Consider the following 24,315-nt stretch of genomic DNA (forward strand, 5'->3'; position numbering starts at 1 on the left):
GTTTCTTTTCATACACGCGCACATACGGAAGCGTTAAATAAAATACATTTTACTTATTACTAATTTAATTTAAAAAAAAAACGATTATAAGTCCTTGCATGTCTAAAAATAAAACAATTAGTACAGCGGAATAAAACAAGCAATCTATATATATTGGTAATTATGAAAGGAAAATGTTAACAAGCCATATATAAATTACATCACAATTGAAAATATAAATAAAAATTATAATTTGGTAAAAAAAATTTATAATGTTTAAATATTATCGTCAATAAATAGCTGTATTTATTCAATTATAACAAACCTGGTAATTAATCAGTCCACCTCATACTAAAGAAAACCTAACCAGTCTTATGTACTGTTAACTTTTTATTGAGGGTAGATGTAAAACATACTTTTAATGGTTGAATAGTATTAAGAAATAATATATAATCGAATATCTATATAACTACAAAAATTTTAAAGTTAATTAGTGACACCAAATAGTTTTAAGTCTTATTAACAACTGTTACAGTTTTTTTATTTGATATAATTTTTTTTTTTTTTTTGGTGGACAATATATTTTGGAACACAAAAATGTATACTTCTCGCTATCACCTTTAATGATTTCTTTGAAAATTTTATTTGGTTCTTATGTTTGGGTCGATACGATAAACCTCATTATGCTTGCAATAAAATAGATTCTTACCTATCTTCATAACTAAGGCACTACAAACATAATTTAGACATGGAAATAGTTAAAATATTTATATGTAACACTAAAATATCTGTTATATGCCATATTCAGGATTTTGAGATCTATAATTTATTTTGCATACAAACTACATACATTCTAAGTTTTATAAAATCTTTTAGATAATTTTATACAACAATTATAAACATACAAATGATGTGTATCAAAATCGAGCACTGCATTCCTGAATAATATTTCTTTGAAACATTATCACCTGTATTTGGAACCATTCATTTATATAAGGAATAAACACAAAATTAGCCTCAGTTTACAGTGAGTAAATTATCGAAATACACTATGCATTTAGAATTTTAACATCAATAATAGTATTATCAGAAGTTGAAATCTAATGACCGGTTTTTTTTTTTTAATTACAAGCAACCATAAAATATAGTTTTTACAAGGCCAGGACTATACAGTGCTAATATTTAACAATAGAGTTATTATCTTTAAAACAAATCACATTTATCTGTCCTCCGATGTCTCTAGGAATTGAGCATATACATCTCGTGTGCATTCCCCTTTATCATTGAACTTATATTTGTAATACGAACCATCAGCACATATCACTGAAAAATAAATTAATAATTTTATTAAAAACAGTCTATTATCAGAACTATAACATATTATTATGTCACGTATATCATTATCACACAACCAAAAAGGTTAAATATATTTTTTGACAAATAAGTTTACACCAGATGTAGAACACAACAATAATTGTCATACGCATTCCTTGTTTGATAATTTATAACATATTTACAGAATAACAATCAAGACACTAACATTACTTTCATATAGCAGAAGATAATGTTTTGTAAACATGATAATGGATACAAAATAAATCAATCATTCTCTTGGAAATTGACATATTGCTAGGATTTTACTTTCGAACATTAACTTATTTGTCGCACATAGTACATACATGTGAAATATTGTTTGCAAGTGTTTTTAATTAATGTGTATTTAATTTTAAGATGTAGGTATATATTAAAATTATGAAAAATCTTTATTAATTTTATGTTTAAGGAAAGAGTAAGTAGCATAGAGAAGTGTCTAATAATATTGTTATATAGGCTTTCTATTTTGTTGGTTGGAGATCCAATATTGGACCTACCTTGGCAATTACACATGGGTATCATTTAAGTTAGAAGGAGGCAGTAGTTAGTTGCTTGAGTGAGTGATATATTAGTGATATTAGACAAGTGTTAGTGAGTAAGATTCTTTAGATATTTTCTTAAAGTAGAAAAGTCTGAGGTTTTTATGGAAATTTTAATTTATGATTTACGTTTTAGTGTTCTAAGCATTTCTATGGGGGTAGACAGGAGTTGATTGCATTTGATATAATGCACAGGTAGACAGAGTACACAAGAGGCAAAATTGTTGTTGAGGCAATATAAGTTGTTTATAGAAGCCTCTCAAAAAAGCCATTTTAGTAGGTATAGAAACAAAGTTAATATTAGAAAGTAAATAAAAGTAACGCCTTTAGCTGACTACCACATTTGTTTCAAAAACACTTGTCTATATATCATAAAAATATAGCAAAAGCTCAAACTATAAATTAATTATAACAATCTATTTTATAATATAAATTATATATTGAATAAAACTCACCAATAATAGAACTTTTATCGACACCAAACGCACAAATGCACGGCGGACCATTTGGTATAGTAAATTTACAGAAGCTCCAGTTACTTGAAAAGTACTTTGGTAGAAAGTTGACAGTCGCGAGGCTTGATTGCTTGTTTAATTTATCATCCTCTAGACTAAATACATGCACCGTACCGTGATCTGAAGTCACGCACAGGTTTGTACTGGTGTGGTTGAAGTTTATACAATATATTGTGGCCTGAAATAGTATTAGCAAATATAAGAAAAATACAGTTATCTCAATGCACAGTTTTTGTCATTTGATTTATGATGTGATAAATAGAACTAATGTATTAGGATTGCCACCAGTTTTTTATTATTTTAAATTACAAAATTTCAAAGTTACTGTTACTTTGCAGCAACCGTGATCACGAGCAGACGAGATGATTATGTACTTTAAAATAATAAGAAACACATAATACATAATATGAAAACATTCATTTTATTTAAATGAATACTCGCAAGTCTTAGATCTCGTTATGATGTGATATTTCAACAGTGATGTTTATAGATATGCCTTACTTGATGAGCACCTCTCCTAAGTTCAGCTAACTTCTGACCAGTATTTGTATCAAAAACTCTAATAAGTGTTCCCTTGGTGGATGCGGTTGCCAGTCTAGTACCTCCAACATTGAGAGCCAAACAACTGAGCGGAGCTTCATGAGCTGATATAAGATGGCCGTCTGGTGTGTTGCTGGTCCCAACGTGTGTATTTAATTCCACCAGCTATTAAAAACAGACTACCATTATGGTTACCAGAGACAATGAAATATTGATAAGATTAATTCGAGTTTGTTCTGATATATTTTGTTTGTGTGTGACAGTTAAACACTAACAGAATTAACATTAGATAATCTTCGATTATCTATCCATTACCTGCACATGACCAATTTTCCGACTTGGATACACAAGTAGTGCGTTATTGCTGTTTGGACAGACAACACACAATCCTTTCGAATTCTGACATGTTTCAAACACATGCAACATTTGTGGCTGTGCAGTGAAAGTATACACTTTTATCAAGTTTTCTGAAATTGATAGTGAAATAAGTAGAAGAAGATACATTTAGGCAGTTGTATTACAAGTAAAAATTATGTATAATTTACCCAAAACAACTACGATGCGGTCTCTTCTAAGTTTCACAGCTTTGACGGGGCTATTGAAGTCTAATGATATAGCTGAATCTTTCTTAAGGTCGTCCCATATTATCACTCTATTTGGAGGATAAACAGGTGTCTTGCCTCCGCCGACTAGAGCCATGTAATTGCATCGAAATAGCATTTCGACGTACGAGAGTCCTCCTTCTGCGAAGTTTTGTCGTTCCTTCTCTTTTAGTGGGTCGCTGTTGAAAACTCTAAATCCATTTTCTGTTCCACAAGCAAAGCAGCCTGCAAATATTACAACAGAGTTATGCAGAATAACAGTAACTATTAAACACAACTGAGTAGGTATGTTTTCACTTTCCCAAAATGTAGTTGTGTTTACCTTGATCTTGGTTAAAACCCACGTACAGAAGGCCATTTGAAAAGTTATTTTCTTCTGATAGGTTCATGGTTAGATTTTAAAAACTTTACATTTACTACAAAAAACAAACAAAGCCTAAATAATCATTTCACTTTGCGGCTATTTGACGATTGACATAGTTGATACTTGATAGACATTAATAGACAAAACATGTTGACAAAAAATTACTGTCAAAAGTTGAATATACGAAAGTGTTAGACAGATAATATAATGAAACAATATATTAAACTTTACAGAAAAAGTGTAAAAAATATAAATTTTTAAAATCGAATATTAAAATTAAATTTTTAAATAATATATTTATTTATTTCAAATGGATTCATAAAGAATTATTTAATTTGTTAAAATACATTATCCAACGACTTTCCGACGTTGTCGTTTTAGAACATTCACATTTGTGTAAACTCACAAAAATGTTGCAATTAAACTGTTTTTAAATCATGACAGACATATAGTAGTATTTGATATTTTTTCTCCTGGAATAACAAATAGTATAATTCGATAGAGAGAGGAGCTTGGACAGTGGAGGTAAGCGTTAGCTTAGAAGGGGGCGCTTAAATCTACACCTGGCTCGCAAATCCCAGGCACTGTTGAAGTTCCTCTCCCTGCAACGTGATGGACCCGACACCCGCAGGCCGCACGGTGAATCCATAGAATGTTGAGAAGTTTTAACTCATCTTAATAATAAAAAATATTTGACTACCAATATTCTATGGTATATGAAAACTGAAACAAAAAGAAACATGTTAAATTTCTCTTACTATATGGCACTTACCTAATAACGAAATAAAATGACCACATAATTATGAAGGCTACTAGAAAAGAGAAAATGAACATATAATACCTATTTGGAATATAGATTTATGAATGTTGGAATAATATAATATTTCATTAGTAGGTCAAAGATAAATGTTTTAATTTAAATCTGTCCGTTTTTAGCATAATCGAAACATTTGCATTTTGTGTATGTATTCCAATTTTCTATGCATATTATGGAAATCATTGAAAATTATTTTTAGAGGAGAGATAATGCTTATAGGTATAAGTAGGTATTTAAAACAAAATCTAAAATAATTTAAAATTATTTTGGATACATTATGGGTACGCCAAAGTAAAACCTTCTCTGTACTAAACAATGCCGTAACTTCATTTAAGCCCTCGCTTTTAGAAATCTTTGTGAGGCTTTTGAAATGATTGAATTTTTTCGCAAGCATTTCCATTCTCATTACTTTTATGTTAGTGGATCTTTTATATTTTTATTTGTTACATTTTTATTCAAGCTTTGTCTGAACAATGTTAAAGAATTTTTTGTTAGTATTTATTAAATAGAGCTTGTATTCTACTGTTTCTAAGAATCAATAAAGATAAAAACAATATATGTATTCAGATAAATAGAAGATTTATATATAATACTGAAAAGAAACTACTATATTTTTATCACTAAGAAAGTATTGCTTTATCGATTAATTACTTGTGGATATATGAATATTTCTTTGGGTTTTTGACTGATAACAGCGAAAACAATCATTGTAATGATTTTAAATATACCTTGAAATATAACGTTGAAAATAACTATTACAGTTCTCCATGGAAGACTAATTATAAAAAGGTATTCATTAAAACAAATTATTAAATAAAAATTATGCGTGAACCAAAATAGGCATGGCGATTAAAAATTGATTATTTTAATAATTCAAGTATTATTGTTTAATTGTAATTACTCTGTTGTTATGCTTTTGAATAAGAATGTTTTTATTTGAAGATGTTCATAGCTTCAGTCTTACTATATCGTATCCTTGCTTATTTTCGTCTTGATCTAACATATTAAATCTACGTCGGAGCATCATGAGGGTTTCAGAAATCTTATTCATATTTGGAATGAAGAATTGATCTCTGAGATGGAACATTATTAACCCTTATATGACTTTATACTATGCATATTTTTATTAAGTTACGCCACATTAATATTTGATGTGACTATTTCGTAAACCGATTATGAAAAGTCACTTGAAACCAATAACTAAAATAAATGAATAAAAAACGATAATATTAAATAAGCAATAGGTAATTGTTACGCAAATTGCGTTACACCAACCGATTATAAACATTTAACGCTCGCGAGCGCAAAATTGCATCGTTTGATCGGAAAGCAGATATTTGTTGATCTAATGGCATTTTCAATTTGCATTCAAATTCCTGGACTAGTATGGCTGTACCGCGGAAGGCTGAATACCTAAAGCTCGAATGCCCAAATGCTGTACTAGAATGCTCCAATTCTCGAATCGGATTATCTCTAACGACGCACCATTCAGTGTGGCTACTGCATCGGGACTCATTCAACTTCGTACACTCCCATCTATTCAGGAAAATAATTTGATCATAGCTGGTACAGGGGTTTGGAAACATGCTTATATGAGTTATTATTATTTTAAACATATTAATAAGTTTAACGTTCAAAAGCACTATTAATATATTTTAAAATATTTTCGTTGTATTAATAACGAAAATATATAATGAATTAAATTTACTTATGTTGTCGTTTCGATTGGCAAAGAAATTAAGCTAAATAAATATTTTAAATTCTGTTAATGTCAATTTTACTTAAATTATAATTAAAATGTGTTGATTTTTCTTTAAAAACACTGATTAATAAAAAGTTCTTAACATTATTTTAGGATTAAGGGATCTGTATATATGAGTTATTATTATATTTTTCCGCTTACATACTGATAGGTTTATTCCCGGAGACTTTGTGAAAGCAAATAACACAGTATAAGCAAATAGAAAATGTTATCCAGTGTAAGCTAAATTACTACGAAAAAAAAGTTACAAAGCAGTATTTATTTAGATTGTATCTGATGTATTGTAACATCTACAGCACTAGTGAGCCTTTTATAAGTAAGTGAGTCTTTTACAATGCATAGTTATTTTAGATTCTATTTGTAGCTGATTTTATTTCATTTTCAGAGGATTTTTTTTGGAAGCGTTGTCAGGTGTGTATATTCATATTAGTTTCAACCTAGTATCCAGATAAATTTTGTTTCGGATTAATTAATATTCCTTTTCCTCCCGCAATATTTTTACGTTACAGATAAATTTGTGTTTTCAACTGGGGTAGTTTAATTTATCCGAAATTAAAAGTTGTTAATCTTCTGGGTCACAATTTTTTTAATAATAGTTATTGAGCGATCACCTAGCTTCAGTTGTTAAGAGACCATGTTTTTATTAGTGTGTTACATGAACATTATTAGTGTGTTACATGAACCTGCGTCAAATCACATACTAACCATAAACTTCTCCAGACAAATTTTTGGTAGCTTCAGAATTCTATCGGTATTTTTGGTTTTAACGGTAGCAATTAAAGTTCCCATATATTGGGTAAAGCTCCGTTTATCTCATGAAGACAGATAAACACTAACGTTAATTCGCAACGCTAGTGTCACTACAAAGATCATCGTACTTTAAATAATGACCAAAATTTCCAACATCTCATGAATAAGTAAAGCATATATATAGTATAGCCCATGACGTGACTGCATAGTATTACCGACATATGATAAAATAAGTCTTTAGGTTAGATCTTATTTGTTAATCAAAGCCAGTTTGTCGTTACCGGAAGAAGACATGACGTAATAAAGTAAGAAATAAAATTTACTTTACATTCAGTAAATAGCTCCTATGTTTTACTTACCTATGTACAATTAAATAGGGATGATTGGCTTTATATATTTGCAATATACAAATATGCGGGCTTAAATTAAACTATTTCATGATTCAATAGAATTATATTTGTGTTAATTGGATTTTAATTGCAAACTAAATTCGTGAACCTTGCACGCCATACGGCATTCTTAAATATCTTCAAATCTGTTTTCGTTACCACCACATTCGCTGTACCAGAAGGTGTTGCATATATTTCTCTCTGAAGTATAGTAAAATCTGAAATCAACTGACAGTGATATATCATTTTATAAGAATATTAAGAGACATAAAATCTTGAGGAAGGAAATCTCAAAACGATTAAATTTTTTATAAGAATTACAGTTCATCCCAAGAATATCTCATAATGTACAGAATGTTTTCTCAGAAGTTTAAAATAGTTAGAAGGTAACATGAGCATTCGCAGTATATTAGAAACGGAATACTTGTAATAGGTTTAGTTTATAGATGATTCTTTCTTATCTTATCTTTTTATAGGAAAATTATAATGTTTAGAAAAGATTTTTTTCAATAACGGATGAAGTTCACAAAAAGGATGGCATTTTTTGTTCATGAATAACTTACTTATGACTCATAATTATATTGTTTCTTTAATTAATATATATTAACTATAATTTGTTAAAGTCTACCTGGGATTAGTGTTCTTACATTCGCCTCTGTCAGGGACATTCATGCAATATAAAGGTTTCTGGAGCCCTATGTATTTTCCTAAAAATATATTCAATTCAGTTGATTGATTTCAAATAAAATTACTATTTTCTTGTAATTTGTCTTCGTGAAACTGTGTTAAAAAACACTCTCACGTTATATTTTTCAATTACCAGGACAATGATCTTTGCATTCTTCCTTCGACTTAAAATTATTAGGATTTCCTCCGCAGCCACTGTATTTGAATTTTTCGCATATTTTGTACTCGGTGTCGTAGTAAAATCTAAAAAAAAAAATAATAATAAAAAATGTGCACGGATTCAATGTAAGGAAATATGCAGTCGTGTTTACCTGTCCGTGTTATTATAAAGCTACACTTTTTTCTATAGGGAACGAGAATGTAATTAATACCTTATTTAAAATTAACAATTTATAATTAAGACTATACAAAAACTGTTTCCGTAATGGCATATTTTTAAAATATATACTTTACTTTTATCAGAATTTCCTTCTACGTTTAGTAAACAAATCGTTAAACAGGAAAACAAATATTTCCACATCCTGGTCTTTAGTGCTAGTGCTACTATTTAAGAATATTGATCTGGTAAAAAGTGAACACGCAGTTTATGTTGTATTCGTTAGCAAAATTTTAAATTAAAGTCAAGTTTTCAATTTAAAAGAGTGATTTTTGATAAAAAGTCCAAATCCATTTAAAAGTGTGACTTATCGACGTTTCATGCAACAACGAACTCGTGTTAATTTACGGCAATTTTAATTTTTTTATACGTTTTTAATGGTCATAAATATAATTCAAAGAGCGTAAAATAATTTTACAATTTCAAAAAATCATATGCGTCCCTTAAAATGAGATATAATAGTTTGTATGGTGCAATATGTTGCCATTACGTAACACATATTAGACACTAGACTAATGTGTATACATTATTAATTGTATAATTAACCAATCTGATCAGTTTTAATCATTAAAAAAAAAAGTCTGGGTCAAACATTATTTATGTATGAACCTAGCTAGGTTATGAACCTAGCTAAGTATGTACTGTGTTCTGTTAAGTCGGACTAATACATGATTCCATATTTGAAAACATACACAAGTTTTAGTCACAAGCACATAATCAAAAGAGCGATGAGTCTTAATGTAACGGTATTTTGAATTATCCTGAATCTGCAATTTATACTTGGTAAGCTGGAAATATCAATGGTCGAAGCTTTTCCCCAATCAGATTATGCCTAATAACGTCCCATTCAACGATCAATTGACTCATCAATGATGGCCAAATACAGCTCCAACTTCACACGCTCTGAATGTATAAGACGTCTTTTTTGAAGTTAATGTTATAAGAATATAGATTTACTATCTTCGTATATGTTCTTGGTTCATATTGTGATGAATCCCACAGAGTGATCTGTTTGGTAGTATGTGTTTACTTCAACGGATATAAGGCGTAAGTCACATTGTTTTATAGATAACATTTATTCCTTTCAAGTCTTGACATGAAATAAAAGAATTTGAAAGGGTAATGATATAATGTTAAGATCCGGTAAATTGTTTTAATTATTTGTTCTATTCGAAACGGTTTTATTATTAAAAAAAATGTAACGTTGTTTTGTATTTTTTCCAGTTATATTTATAAAAAGTGCAGTTTATATTTATAAAAAGTATTGTCACTAACGAAAATAATTGTAATATTATAGAAAAAAGTAAGTTATAGAAAACAAGGATTTTTCGGTCGTTTTTTTTTTTAATTATTTTATCATAATTTGTCCCAAATAAGCAGAGTTTTAAAGGCACGAATACTATCTTCCGCTATAATGAGACGACGAGACGAAACCTCTTAGCATTCAATGGATTCACCGTGCGGGTGCCGGGTCCATCGCGTTGCAGGGAGAGGAGCTTCAACAGTGCCTGTGACTTGCGACCCAGGTGTAGGTTTAAGGGGCCTCTAACTAACGCGCGTTAAACGCTCACCTTCACTGTCCAAGCTCCTCTCCCTACCTAACCATATTTGAAAAGAACCTACTAGGGCTGCCTTCGAAGTACGTTCCAAGAACGAATTGATGTGAGTTCTGGACAGGCCCAAGTCTTTTAGTAGGTTGTAGAAAGATTTAGCCGTTATACCTCTCGCTCCCACTTCTACCGCGTATAAATTCTCGACGAACCTATTTCGAGTGAGTTCGTTTGTGAGCGCGTAATATATGTTGACCTTGATGATATGGTCTTTGGCGATGTTGGTTTCCCAAGGAACCGTAAGCTCTATCATAACAACGTCCTTTAAAATTCGCGAATACATAAATATGTCTGGTCTGGAGGCCGACGCACAAATATCGTCTTAGATTTTGTATTGTTTCTCATTCGTATCCATCATTATAGTCCAATCCGAAGCCTTTTTAAGAATGGAGTAAGGGTTAACGTAAGATTTTGTAGCCCTAGTGCCTGCTCTCACAAAACCTATTGATCGTTGGTTTGTGGTTATTTCTTTTTGCGCTCTTAATACCGATAGACTAACCGCTTCACGTTTGATTTCTTAAACCCTATCGTGACGACGCGAGTACTGACTACTATCGAGGAGTACCCTACATCCCACCAACAAATGCCCAGCAATTCTAACTGCCTACCCACAGATATAGCAAGTCTTTTCGGTACCTTTACCCCATCTTACTAAATTACTCTGATCTGGGAGAGTCATCTGGAACGCATTGAGATAAAATTTTAGCAATGCTGGCGACTAATCACGGATTAAGGTGCGCCATTTTAGTGCTAATGGGATGCAAAAATCTCCTATGTCTAACCACTCGTTCTGCATTTCTAAACTCATTGCATGGATCTTATATTTATCATTCTCGCCTTGCCGAATAAAAGACTTCAATATATCCGTATCTTGGACCTTCTTACTTGATCCTAAACCTACTCTGTTACTTTGCGCTCCTATCATAAACTGCTTGTGGAATTGTAGCCTTGACTCTAGCTCTGGGGCATCTTTGTCTTTTGGGAGCGATGCAACGACGTCATCCTGGGATTTCCCCAGGATGTATCTCTTGGAAACTCTCAGGTGTTTATAGAGGTCCGATGGCCTTTTTAGACTCATCCCAAAACTATTGCGATCCCTAAATAAAGCCGATGAATCAGCCGTTAGCGCGAGCCCGAGCCACAACTTCAACATCTTTATAACGCCCGCATCTAACTTTGACCAAAGGGTTTTATTAAAATCATAAACGAGGAAAGGCCAATTTAAACGTGAAGTTAGATAATTATCGTAGATCCAAGCTTTTTTAACGTTACTGATCTGTTGGATATCTACCTTGTTGAGATCGTTTAAAAAGCTATCTACTATACCTTCTAAAGATGGAGTACGACCTACATTATCAATCTTCCGACCGAGAAATTTAAATGGTGCATTTTCTGTAACCGTAGAAATGCATTGACCGCCTAACGATAATCCCGGATCGTATGAGGTGTATCTTGTATTCCGCCTACCGAGACACAGACAGTGACATTTACTTGGTTTTGTCCTCAATCCATCGGTCTACTCACAGAATTTATCCACTTCATCTAATAGTACTTGACAGTGTTTGGGGTTACGTGTCAGTATTGCGAGATCGTCAGCGAAGGCTTAAATAGATTCCGTGTATTTATTATTAAACTTGAACCGATATCCCCATTTTTTCTCGTTGCTGGTTAATTTATCTACTAAGATGTTAATTACAATATTAAATACAATTGGAGATAAACAGCAACCTTGAAATAGTCCTACATTGTAACTAAAAATTTTGAATGGCTTTCTTAAGTTGTTATAGAAAACTTTAATTTTGAGTAATACGACGCGATCATATCACTAACTAGGGGTGGAAAGTTGTACCATCTCAGAGCGAATAGTATCAATTCGTGTTGTATCGACCCGAACGCGTTTTCTAAGTCTATCCAACAAACTGTAATTTGCCTCTCGCTTTTCCTAGCATCTTTTAAACTCTCCGACAGCAAAGTGTTGTGTTCTAGGCATCCAGAAATTCCGGGTAAAAACCCTTTCTGGTGATTTGGCCTAAAATACCTGTTGCTCAGCATGAATCGCGTCATTCTCGTTTGTAGAACTGAGAAAAAGATTTTGGATATAGTATTTGTTAAGGCTATCGGTCTAGTATCTTTTGGATCTGTGACTCGATCTTTTTTGGGAATGAGGACAAAAATTGCTTTCCCGAAGCACTCCGGGATTTGCTTCCTTGACCAGATTTTATCGTATATATATGTGAGATGTTTACGAACCGATGGACATTTTTTAAAAACTATAAATGGGGTACCATCGGGTCCCGGCGCAGATTTTAAAGTAGTCGTAAATAGTATTTTGGAAAGTTTTTACTCGCGAGTTCAATTCCTGCTTCGAGCCCGGATGTTCTAACAGGTCCGCTAAACTGTCGTCGTGAACTTTCCAAGTCGATTGTTTCATGTTTGGAATGCTAAGACGTGTCCGGATGTCAATGGACAGTTAATGGTTCTCCATGGGATTCATGAGGTTTAACTCTATCCGAAGTGAAAGTTGAAGAACTTACCGACGATTGTCGTGCTTCAACACCATTATGTATTTTTAGATGTTTAAGGTACCAGGCTCGTCTCTTGTAATTTTTCCCGCACGTAGGGCATTTCAAATCCGTATTCGCGCCGTTTTCGCCGTTTACATCGACCGGTGGACAGATCTTTCGCCCCCCCTCTCGGACTGTCCTAGCGGTATTTTTCTTGATAGGACTTTTAGCTTCGTAAATCCCGGGCTGGGCATGCTAGGCCGTTGGGCTATAAATTATAAATATGCCTATAAATTAAAATATTACGTAAATTTTTATTATTTGCATTAAAATTTTAAATATGAAAAGTAACTATAACATTGTTATTGTTATTGTTATTAATGTAGTAAGATGGGTTTAATTTTGTTTGGTGAAATTGTATAATTTATTGCTTTTATTGGTCTGACATTCATAATACACCTTGTATTATTCTGTTTGGGATTTATACGATGGTCCATTATTTCAGATCTCCATTGAATTTCTATTGTACAGCATATTTGATACTATAATTATTTTAATGAATACAGTATGATATTGAAAAAGATAAGATGTTTAGATTTTATATATTCATACTTAAAATAATAAAATATTGGGTATTTTTCAGTAAAATTTGAGGAATTCGATTTTAAACAAAAACTTATTGTTTCCAGGGAAAAAATTAATATTTTTTTTGTCTTTTCTTTTACAGTATTCCATTAAACCGAAAATCAAAAACAAACAATAAAATGTAAAGGCTCTGTATATATGGGTATATTGAAAATAATTACAAGCGTTTAAGAAAATATAGTTATTCGGAAATAGTCCACAGGAGCTTTAATGTTTTATATATAAAATCTGTCATACATATAATGTTTAAAAAATAGCTCAACGTTTTTTAAATAAAAGTCGAAGAATATTAGAACTATTGTATTAAAACATTCCGTATGTAAATCAGTTACAAAAAATAATTTTATCGTTATTTTACAATACAAAAATTAATTTTAATTAATAGGAATGTTATGAGATCTAAGACTTTCGCGACTTTTATTCATTTAAATGAAACTAATATTAGTTTCATTTAAATAGGAATGTTGTGATGCGCTGTTAAAAATAATCTTGTCTGCTTACACTACGTCCGTTATTGTATTCTTTATCGAATATTTTACGAGAAAATTACAGGAAAAAATTCTTGTTATAAAACAATTTTTATTATTCTATGGCTGTATTACGAAATAAAATCTGAATCTCTAAAATACCTAGTAATATCTGGACACTAAACTAAATTCCTTTTTATGATATTTAAAATATAAAGGTACATTTCCACTAGCGTTTCAAGAGAAAACCTAATTATGGCTGTTTTGCAATAAATCGATGGGGCAATTTGCCTGCAGCCACAGCGCAGATTAAGTAATTATTAATCGTCGCCGGTCGCTAGTCGGGATTCTCATTGGACAGACGATAAAAGCATTTCTACTAATTAATGCTCTCGGCACATTTTTATTTTGATCATTAAAACCTTTGTTTGTGGCTATCCGCTTGTGAATACTAGCTTTAATTTTTGTTAAACTTTATTTAATAACTGTAAAAAACATAATACACCGTAACATATTGAATAATGCGCAGCCAGCGATGAAATATATATTTGAATTCTGAACAGTTTTACGATGTAATACCTTTTATTACTCGATAACATTAAGAAGTGTTAGATATGAGCAAGGTTTATTATTTTTGTTTATTTTTAACATATTTTTTAAATGGATATGATACTCTTGAAACGAGTGCTAGCTGGGACAGCTTCTGCCAACTTCAACCTAGAAAAGGAAGTTGTGGAAATCAACTGAAAAGGTCAGTTACTGGTATAAAATTGAAAGAATAGTTAGTTTTTGATTACACACTTATCTTTCTTGCAGGTTTTATTACGACATGGAATCGAACGAATGCAGATCATTTTATTTCGGTGGATGTGATGGAAATCAGAACAATTTCAACACTCTTTTGGAATGTGAAAGGTTTTGCAAGGGTAGGCAATTAAATATTATTAAGACAATACTTGAGACTACAAAATAATTATACACCTTTTTACTGCATACATATTTTTTGTACAGAAAAATAATAAATACATATATATTCTATAGATTCTAAGTACCTGAATATTGACGGTTCTCGGCGAGTTAGTCCCTGTAATCTTCAGCCCGAAACTGGATTTTGCCTGGCTTTAATAAACATGTAAGTAGAATATTATAATACCATAGAAATCGATATATTTTATAGACGTTAACTTGTTTTATTTATTTCAGGTATTATTACGATATAAATGAAAAAAAATGCAAAATATTTAAATATGGCGGTTGTGGAGGCAATGATAACAAGTTCAGAACTAGAGCGTTGTGTATGAGGGCGTGTAAAAATGTGTAAAAATGTAACTAAATATATAATTGACTAAAGAGCTATAATAACATTTTATTATCTAATCACTTTTACGATTTCTACCTGGGCGTTAGGTATCCAGCTTTTATTGATTAGAACCTAGTTATGGCCTTTTAAAATTAAAAAAAAATATTATTTAAAATTTATTTCATAATATTGACATTTAATGACTAATTATGTTCAGACCTACATTTTTATTTATGTAAGGCAAAGGAGTCGTAATATAAAAAGTAACTTTTAAAAGTTTAACCTCGGACCGTAAAAATCTTTTTATTTTACTTGGGAGTTGGGAGTAAAATAAAAATATTTAAGCTTCGGGCTGGCAATTACGGGAAGGCCCGACTTAATCCATGACGGACAAAAACTCCCCTAATTAATAGTCGAGTTGGATTAATTAGCGAAGACATGCCTTCGAGCTGGTGGTGTTTCAGTTCTTTCCCTCTTTATAAAAAAAGTCAGGAAGCAATTTTGATTCACTAATTTGTACATTGATATAAGGCATACATTTTATAGATTTTGTGGCCGTTACTATTCAAAATATCGTAAAATCTTGAAAGTGTTGAATTCCTTAGAAAAAATTATCAGACTTTTGATTAATTTATATTAACTTTGTTAATTGTTATAAAGTAGCATATATATTTAATAATTAGTGTCGTAAAATAGTCTCTCTTATATTTTAGGATTTTTTTTTCGACACTTTCGTTTTGGCAACGCAACTTTAAGGTATTCGTAGGTTATAGTTACTTGGAATTAAGCGGACCTAAAATTTCATTGCCACCTACTTCATATAAAAACAAAAGATTGAAGTCTCAGTGAATTGTAAATACGTAATTAGTAGGTGTTACTATATTTACACTAAGAATGAAAAAAGTCTTTAATATACTAATAAACACAACACAGATATCAAAAAAAGTCTAAATTACTTGAGTTTTGCTTAAACTAAATATATACTGAGAATTTTTTTTTTGTACTCGTTTAAGTTTATTGCGTTGCGACTTGCTCAGATCAAGATAACTTCCTTCGACATAATCATGAATAAAAGAAACTAAGGGTTAAGCTAACAAAATTTTGGTTGGAATTGTTGAAAATATTTAGGACTTTTATGCAATAACATTTAATTAAAATATTTATTTAAAATTCAAATGAGCCAAAACTATTATTGTCTTTATATAAACATTACTACTGTTACATCGTATTAAATAACAACTGTGTAGTTGGTATTTAATAGGATTGGTTAGAAGCCCGATATCATTATTCTATTATAAAACAAGACAAAAGGCCCAATAACCTAACTCCGAAGCAAATCCAGTACCGACAGAAAAATGTGAAAAGAAAGGTTAATCGACAAAAGTTGCCAACTATATCATCATCAACCAATCAGAGCCCATCTCTGAGCAAAGGCCATCTATATATTATATAAAAACTAAAACCTATTTTTTCTAATTTCGTAGAAGGCTCTTTCACTAAAAGTGAAAATTGCTCAAAAACTTAAAAAAATAAGGTAACTTGACGATTATCTTTGCTATAAACTTTTTCACACTGGAATCGTGGAATACTTTGCCTGTCAACGTTTTTACTTGTTGGACGCTATAGCCATTTTCATGTATTCTTTTTTAAAGAAGATATGAGATAAATGTCAGTTGTATAACAGCCATAAATCGCACATAATAATATCGTTTATAAAGATCGCATAATGACTTCAGTCGAGAATGTTAAGTTTTATTTCATTCAATAGTTAATTCCGGATCGTGTCTTCTCCATTCTACACGACACTGGCAGAATATACTGTGCATGTCTTTGCACTGATGAAGACCATATTATAAAAAAAAAAGATCGCATAAAGTAACGTCATATATATTCGGGTTAATTATTGATCGGACTTTATTATAAAAATATTTGTAATTTCTTTGAGAAAAGTTTATGACAATTGGAATTTTATCACTGAAAGTGGGAAACATATAGCATAGAAATGTCTATACTATGTCTCATAGTATTCACATTAAATATAAACGATGTAGTAAAAACGTTTATCGTGTGAAGCAAGCGGAACGGCTTATTGGTGACTCGGGATATTCATCCACGGAGATGATTTCGGGCAACCGTATGTCCAAAAAACGGTTCGGTAAAGGAAATGCTAAGGTCTCCTCACTCAAATTGTACTGAGAGTTTTTGCAGAGCGTTGCGAGAAAAAAATATGAAGATGCATCTAGTTTAATACAAGATACGGTGTAAGAATTATGAGGAATAAGCCATAAGTCAGAAGTTGAAAGATAGTACAGATAGCTAACGCCGCTCCTTATTGACATTAGCGTACTATTTCATTTGGAGAGGTGAAGTGTTTATTCAGTAATTTAATACGGTATTGACAGAAGCAATATGTGAGTGATAAATCAATTCAAGGGTATTCTCAAAGGCTTTTTTATGGTGCCTTAATTGTTGCTCAAACTAAAGAGTGGGTGTTTCGATGTATAGTAGAAATTTAATCAAATACTATTTTTATTGATTCTATTAATTTGCATTTTTAATTGGAGTTTATGTTAAGATTTTTGTTTCACTTGCATCGGAAAATATTAATCATTTTAATCAAGATATTTGTTGAAAGATATTTGTTATTCGATTATATGTATCATAATGTGGTTTTTTTAATTGTCTGTTCAACCTGAATTTGTCTGAGTATTCAATATTTTAAAACTGCTAGATAATAATAATCATTATTTATATATATGTGTCCTTTTTTAAAAAAATACTCGTAACTATCTAGTATTGTTTTATTCTGTTTTTATAAATTTCCGTTGGCGATAGTTTTTTTTAATGAAAATTTTATCAAGGTTAGTGTCTTTTATAAAATACATATCAATAATAGCACGGTTAGTGATAAATCAAAAAATTCCCTGTTTGACTTAATCGATGAGGGATTTTGGCCATTTATAATATTTCCTACTAGCTGTTGCCCGCGGCTCCGCCCGCGTCTTTGTCGCTTTTTGCATAACCATATATATATCAAACTTAAAATAATAACATACAGAAAAGAGATGATAACAAATGATAGACAACCACAACCAACTAACAAAAGAAAAACAAGTGATAGACAACCACAACCAACAAACAACAATGAGCTTACGAACCGCATGGTAGTCATTACACAACGGAGAATCTTAACACCGCGATCTAGGTTGATACCGTATTTTATCAACGCCATCTATCGAGCATAGTGTCCAACACTTCAACCGCGCCCGCGCTCTCATAAGTTTTAATATTAAGATTAACATATATTAGAACATATTTTTTTAGTAACTAATATAACTAATTAACTATTAACTAATATATAATATATAACTCATCAATATTAAGTTGCAGTGTTTAAAAGTTTTGAAGCAGCGCTCGAAGTAAATTTTCAATTGACCATAACTTCTTTTTCCATTAACCGATTTTGACGAAACAAAGTTTTGATAATGCTCCTAATTATATGTAATCCAACTGTGAACCGCGTTCAAATCCGTTGAGTAGTTTTGAAGTTATAACGTACCAGACAGACAGACAGACAAAAATTCCAAAAATTGTTTTTTTGGTGTCTATGACTCTTCTTGAATTGCCTCCTATCAGTTTTTTGGAAAAATATTCAATGTACAGACATTAGATTTTTACTGTCTTATTATAAGTATAGATAACATACACGATTTTTTCAACATCAAAACCATTTTACATATAACTTAATAAAAATAAACTATGTGTTCACTGACACCTACATAAGTTTAATCAAACAAGAGAGGTAGAAGTTTTGAAAGATGGCGAACCTCTTTGTGATAAATACCTTTTAGCTTAAAATACAACAATGGGGGCCGATTGTTAGTCTTTCAGATTGGCTCAGTCGCGAGATTGGAGTATTTACGAGTTATGTCAATTTACGCCGTTCAGATTTTTTAGCGTCGCTTCTACATTTTGCAACGTCAGTAATTGGAGACTAATTTATTGCGTGTTCCGGAAAGATTTATAGGCAAAAGGATAAAGAACATTTTTAAATCGCCAGCTTCAATTTAGTTTCAACAGCATTTTGTCGTACAACTGCATTATAAATTGGAAAATATATTTAAAATCCCGTTTATATAATAATGTACTTTATTATACTGCATATTTTCTAATATTAAATAAGTATAAATGAATGTTTATTTTTTTTAAGAAGCAACAAATTTTATTAACATCGGTACATAAATAATTACAAGTAAATACACACAAAGTAAATATATCTAGATAAAACACCCGATCAATTTGATCCATCGGCTGAAAACGTATCAAAAATTGTTTATCTCCCTTTATATTTGGAGCCGGCTATGGCCTGTAAAGTGAAGAATTGTTTTAGAGCGTTGAAAATCCTCGCATAGTATTTTGCTGAACTGACAGATGTGTCAGATTTGAGTTTTCTGCATCTTATTTTTCTGCCGCCTGAAATATTTGTTTCAATTTGCTTATGTGATTTGACTCAGAACAGAACTAGAGTACAGAAGGAATAATAGTAAGAGTTATAAAAAAATAATATAAAAAAATAAACAAGTAGACTGGAACCATTCCTTCTATACCGAAAGTTGTAGTCCTGAGCGACAAAAAAAGAAAAATAAATCTATCTCCATATGAGTGATATTTACATGTTCTTACCATCTCGTATCTCATCTCTTCAGTTATTCGGTCGCAAAGATCAGTTGGTATGTCGGTCTCTGTCACATCTTGCAACACATACTTTAATTGGGATGTCCTGAAATATATCAAAGTAAATTTTAAAATAACACGATAATTATTCAACATTGAGAATTTAATAAAATATAAACGAATTCATTACTATGCTGAATTTGGCTAAATCATTACAGTGTATTATGAATAACAATGTCGGTTTAGTGAAGTGATAGTCTCCTGCACACGTGGTTGTAATGAAAGTGTCGCAACCAGGTCAGACCAACTATTTCAAAAAGCAATTAGCATTGAACAAGGCGTGTGTTCTGGTGACTTGTTATTACAATAATTGGTTTTCATACTAACTAACCCTGCATAGTGAACTTGGTAAATATTATTATTAAAGTCGTTTCAATTATATTACGATTTTTAAAATATTTTCTGGAAAAAGTGTTATAAATAGCAGCATAAAATTTAAAATATATTATGGAAGCATAATATAGTCAAAAGCAAATTAATTTAGTAGTTAAACTGATTACCTTTAGTAGTAGAACTGGTATGACTCTATTTCCTACAAATAAGTATAAGACAATAAAAGTAACTCACTGTATATAAATAAGCATATAGGCACTTGTAGCCCTTCTTGCCTGATGTGGGGCGTCTTCCTTCCCTCCAAAATTATACTCAATAGCTTCCTGCTTGCTGCATCGAGATACAACATCATCGTCGAATTTGCACCACTGAGTAGCAGTTATAAATAATATAGTGTCGGAAATATTAAATTAGCAATAAATTGTTTCACTAAGATAAACTTAATCTTTATAATATGGAAGAGAGTCTTAGAAAATTCTCAAATATTGCTTTTAAATTGTTTTTAGATTTTCTACCTTTCCATCTCCCTTAGGGTTTATAAAGACCACGTAGTGCCCACCATGGTTATCGCCAGAGTGCACTAAAACTGCGTGTAAGGTGTAGTGCGCTGGTGTTTGAGGAATCTCTTGTAAATATTGATCTAGATTCACTTCCTCGTAGAATTCAAATCTGAAATATATTTAAATGACTACAGTTTTAGACGAGCAAGCAATTCCGAATAAACCAGTAAATTAAAGTTAAATTATGAGCTTTGTAAAAAATCTTACCGATCATTGAATTTAACTGAAGCGTCGCTCTGTGGATCATATTGGAATCTCATTAGATGCAAATGCAACACAGGCGGAAACACGTCAAAGCGCACTCCTTTCTCTGCTTCTTGTAGTCCATGTTCTCCTGCATCGTACTTATTCTCACCGTCAAGTAGTTCTATACTTATGTAATCTTTAAATGACTCATAAACTGTAGAACAAAAATATTTTTTTTTCAAATCACGTAGCTAAATAACTGTATTGGATGTTTTTACGACACTTATTTAGGTTTGATTAACTTACTATTATTCTTTCCCTTAACACTAAGCTGTATATCATAGAATGTTTCGACGCGAGTACTTGTGCAGTTGACATTTTTACATTTAATAAAAGACGTCATTTTCCCCTCAAACAATTTAGGCACCGTACCTTCAACGACTGTCCCTTTCATTTTATTTTCTAATTTGTCTAGGAGCACCTAAAGAGTTTTAGTAATATATATTGATTGAAATAGGATAGTAATCGTATTCTGTAAAGTTGATTTATTCTTACCCTGAGAAATTCCTGAACGTCATGCTGCATAAATGAGTCTAGCGTTTCCCAACCAAAGCTTTTAGTGAGTTTTTTTGTAGCAACAGGTTTATCCAGGAATTGCAAGTCATAGAAAACACGTTGCAATGCGAATGCCACTGATCGAGAACTGTCGTCACCTACCGTTGGTATTTTGTAGACAGCTTTGCGAAGAACATTCGTGAAAAATAAAGTCTGCAGGAGGGAGTTCATGTAGCAAGTTGCACCTTGATTCTTAAGTCCTAAAAATGTACGTGAATGGTGTTTATTTCATTGGTTTCGCCCGGTTAATACAGTGTAATTGTTGAATGTTTGGCATAGCTTTGTAGTTAATGGAACAATATCGTTCTCTAATGTTTGTATTTTGCCAAAATTAGTTTATATTTTAAAGATGTAGACAAAAACTACACTAAACTTTAGACAACATTTGGCATAAATTTATAAGATAAAGGTGTTATCAAATCGCTAAGTGCCTCTATGATTTCCATCATGATTATTAATATAAAAAAACTTCTACAATCGTACCAACATAGCCCGTATGTTTCTTAGAATCCCAAGAAACACCATGAGGTGCGTCTGCAATAACATGTGCCTCGATAGTAATAGAATCGTCTTTGACAAATCCATTATCTGGATCTATAAGGTCTTTCCAAGATATAAAATGAGCGAATCCCCAATCATCTTCTTTGCTGTGAGACAGTTTAAGAGTGATAATAAAAAGAAGACAATATCTTTACATATAGAAAAAAGATATAATCTTACCTGTGGTACATGTGGTGTAGTTTTCGGCATAAATGCTCCCCATCTGATTTGTGAGAAAGTAATTTTAATTCACCTAAACCATAACACGACCACCCCGGTGAATCGCATTCACCATTGCACTGTAGGAAGATGCCGAGTGCCTTTTGCTGTTGGCGATCGGGTGTGGTAGTGTTTCTTATCAGGACTAGTATCTTCCATGGCAAACACCGCACATAGTATGCGGGAGACAAAACCTGTTCTTTGAGTTGACTTACATTCTGCAGTGTATATCGGAAAGTTGCTGAGGGTCGTGCGATATCTTCATCTTCGATAGGTTTCTGAAAAATATCTCATATGGAGCGATATATTAATTTTTAACTTTAACTAATTAAGTTCTAATTTAACGTTAAAAAGTTTTCAGTATGAAGATTACACGACAGAATATTTGAGTGTGATAGTGTCTATTTAAATTACTTATAATCACGCTTACAGCGATGGTTTGTGGCGTATTGCCCGCATTATCCACGCTAGCGGCTTCAATCATCTTTCACGGTTAAATCTATAGACAAATATATTGTTAGATATATTCTTGTTTTTATTTCAGTAGAATTTTATTTGAAACTTAAATTTTATCAACAATTGTATATTTTTTACCTCACTTTAGGTACATAATGGCTGATATCAAAAAATAAACACAAATTTTCACTAATTTTGTAAATTTTTTAGCCGATGACATATGTCATCATTTGATTTTTTAAATGTCACTAGCACTTTCTAAATTTGAAATATAGGCTTACATCATGTAAAACTTTCTCTGAAAGCTATTGTTGTATAAAAAAGGAAAAGATGGACTAAATTTTCTTGTTTGTTAAATTTGATGGAATATTCTTGCTTGATATTTCTTAAACTCCATGTACTTGTCTTCGTTTATGTTAAACATTTAATATATCAATTTGTAGATGTCTACTAGAAGTTTAACTACAATATAGCCTTTAAACCCAGTTATGACCGGACCTGCTTCGCTTAGCAGATATTAATTAAATCCCCAGCCATCTTGCGATGACATTATTCAGTGTTAGAGATTGACAGATGCTGGGACCCTTAATTAAATTTTGTACATAGCCTTCCATTTAATATAAACAATGAGACAAACGTATTACTTTATACTTTAACGTATACTTACAGGTAATAAAAATAAAAATATATCATACCATTTCTTTCAATATCCGTTATATATACTTAATAAGTATAATAAGAAAAAGTAAGACAATGGCTAATAAAAATGGCATTTAATATTAAGAGCCTTAAAATATATTTTATTCTTTAAGTATAATTTCAACTCATATATATATATATATATACAAACTTGGCAAGCTAATTAAAAACTTCTGGAAAATAAATTGAAACATCGTATGCATAGTTTTTTCCACGTCTATAAAAAGTTCCTAAACGAAGGAGAAGAGAACAAAGCCCGTAGAATAAAGTAGTCAAAAGAGCGTAGCCAGTTACGTGTGTATGTAAAGCAAAATAATAGAAAAAAAAAATATAGACGGGGCTAATTAGCGAGCCTTGTTACTGTCTAGTTTCTTTTATATTCATTTCATATATACGTATTTAAGTGGAATACGGGATGTCTCCTCTCTTTATTTCACCGTTACATAGTTTGCGTTAATGGATGTTTGTAATATGACTAATTAATGCAGTTGTTTCAATGGAAAAATGTTACTATGAATTTATGTATTGAGATGTGTGTTTGTATAGAAGTGCGTTAGTTATTGAAGGTGGAAATTTGTTATTTGTTAAAATATTGACGTGAATTACTCAAACATTTTATGTCTAACTGTTTGATCGGCCAATATACGGTGGATCGTAAATTGTAATAGGAATTGGACAGGAAATAATAAATTCGGTTATTCACGAAATATACTATACCGTCCCAATCAATGACTTGGAATAATTGCTTTAAGG

The 24,315-nt window shown here is 31.4% G+C and overlaps 4 protein-coding genes across 6 annotated transcripts; 1 reads left to right on the forward strand and 3 right to left on the reverse strand.

The window, feature by feature from the left end:
• Positions 1-143: 143 nt before the first annotated feature.
• On the reverse strand, positions 144-4,056 carry LOC116772741 (WD repeat domain phosphoinositide-interacting protein 3). The gene is made up of 6 exons (XM_032665018.2): positions 3,872-4,056; positions 3,493-3,774; positions 3,263-3,414; positions 2,909-3,112; positions 2,348-2,585; positions 144-1,302 (listed from the first exon to the last, which is right to left on the reverse strand). The coding sequence occupies exons 1-6, from the start codon at positions 3,936-3,938 to the stop codon at positions 1,199-1,201; spliced, it is 1,047 nt and encodes a 348-aa protein (XP_032520909.1). The 5' UTR covers positions 3,939-4,056; the 3' UTR covers positions 144-1,198.
• Positions 4,057-6,265: 2,209 nt separating this feature from the next.
• LOC116776959 (kunitz-type serine protease inhibitor 2-like) lies at positions 6,266-14,057 on the reverse strand. Its single transcript, XM_061521398.1, has 5 exons — positions 13,955-14,057; positions 12,839-13,076; positions 8,452-8,561; positions 8,260-8,338; positions 6,266-7,849 (listed from the first exon to the last, which is right to left on the reverse strand). The coding sequence occupies exons 2-5, from the start codon at positions 12,862-12,864 to the stop codon at positions 7,762-7,764; spliced, it is 303 nt and encodes a 100-aa protein (XP_061377382.1). The 5' UTR covers positions 12,865-13,076; positions 13,955-14,057; the 3' UTR covers positions 6,266-7,761.
• A 256-nt stretch (positions 14,058-14,313) lies between these two features.
• Positions 14,314-15,297, forward strand: LOC116774370 (actinia tenebrosa protease inhibitors-like). The gene is made up of 4 exons (XM_032667090.2): positions 14,314-14,671; positions 14,737-14,846; positions 14,962-15,052; positions 15,124-15,297. Exons 1-4 carry the CDS (start codon positions 14,535-14,537, stop codon positions 15,239-15,241), a joined length of 456 nt encoding a protein of 151 aa, XP_032522981.1. The 5' UTR covers positions 14,314-14,534; the 3' UTR covers positions 15,242-15,297.
• A 4,050-nt stretch (positions 15,298-19,347) lies between these two features.
• On the reverse strand, positions 19,348-23,107 carry LOC116774292 (ubiquitin carboxyl-terminal hydrolase 7-like). 3 transcript variants are annotated; one of them, XM_032666991.2, is made up of 11 exons: positions 23,002-23,107; positions 22,838-22,906; positions 22,369-22,685; positions 22,132-22,295; positions 21,589-21,848; positions 21,340-21,514; positions 21,055-21,247; positions 20,803-20,956; positions 20,522-20,655; positions 19,904-20,000; positions 19,348-19,586 (listed from the first exon to the last, which is right to left on the reverse strand). In XM_032666991.2, exons 2-11 carry the CDS (start codon positions 22,889-22,891, stop codon positions 19,554-19,556), a joined length of 1,581 nt encoding a protein of 526 aa, XP_032522882.1. In that variant the 5' UTR covers positions 22,892-22,906; positions 23,002-23,107; the 3' UTR covers positions 19,348-19,553. The 3 variants fall into 3 exon arrangements, with proteins under 3 accessions (XP_032522882.1, XP_032522873.1, XP_032522891.1); XM_032666982.2 differs by having other exon boundaries at positions 19,348-19,693; positions 19,894-20,000; XM_032667000.2 differs by having other exon boundaries at positions 19,562-19,693.
• Positions 23,108-24,315: the final 1,208 nt, after the last annotated feature.

The sequence above is a fragment of the Danaus plexippus genome, chromosome 8 (assembly GCF_018135715.1).
Source record: "Danaus plexippus chromosome 8, MEX_DaPlex, whole genome shotgun sequence".
Lineage (NCBI taxonomy): Eukaryota > Metazoa > Arthropoda > Insecta > Lepidoptera > Nymphalidae > Danaus > Danaus plexippus.

Excerpts from the sequence above, each read along its gene's own strand:
- LOC116772741 (XM_032665018.2), bottom strand. The coding sequence starts at position 3,938 with ATGAACCTATCAGAAGAAAATAACTTTTCAAATGGCCTTCTGTACGTG. Across the intron at positions 3,415-3,492 it reads CCGCATCGTAGTTGTTTTGG|AAAACTTGATAAAAGTGTAT; the intron begins GTAAATTATACA and ends TATCAATTTCAG. Across the intron at positions 3,113-3,262 it reads GGAAAATTGGTCATGTGCAG|CTGGTGGAATTAAATACACA; the intron begins GTAATGGATAGA and ends TGTTTTTAATAG.
- LOC116776959 (XM_061521398.1), bottom strand. The coding sequence starts at position 12,864 with ATGGTGTTGAAGCACGACAATCGTCG. Across the intron at positions 8,562-12,838 it reads TTGAAGCACGACAATCGTCG|ATTTTACTACGACACCGAGT; the intron begins GTAAGTTCTTCA and ends TTTTTTTTTTAG. Across the intron at positions 7,850-8,259 it reads TGTAAGAACACTAATCCCAG|ATTTTACTATACTTCAGAGA; the intron begins GTAGACTTTAAC and ends AGTTGATTTCAG.
- LOC116774370 (XM_032667090.2), top strand. The coding sequence starts at position 14,535 with ATGAGCAAGGTTTATTATTTTTGTTTATTTTTAACATATTTTTTAAAT. Across the intron at positions 14,672-14,736 it reads TGTGGAAATCAACTGAAAAG|GTTTTATTACGACATGGAAT; the intron begins GTCAGTTACTGG and ends TCTTTCTTGCAG. Across the intron at positions 15,053-15,123 it reads TGCCTGGCTTTAATAAACAT|GTATTATTACGATATAAATG; the intron begins GTAAGTAGAATA and ends TATTTATTTCAG.
- LOC116774292 (XM_032666982.2), bottom strand. The coding sequence starts at position 22,891 with ATGATTGAAGCCGCTAGCGTGGATAATGCGGGCAATACGCCACAAACC. Across the intron at positions 22,686-22,837 it reads ATACGCCACAAACCATCGCT|AAACCTATCGAAGATGAAGA; the intron begins GTAAGCGTGATT and ends GATATTTTTCAG. Across the intron at positions 21,248-21,339 it reads TGTTAAGGGAAAGAATAATA|TTTATGAGTCATTTAAAGAT; the intron begins GTAAGTTAATCA and ends TTTGTTCTACAG.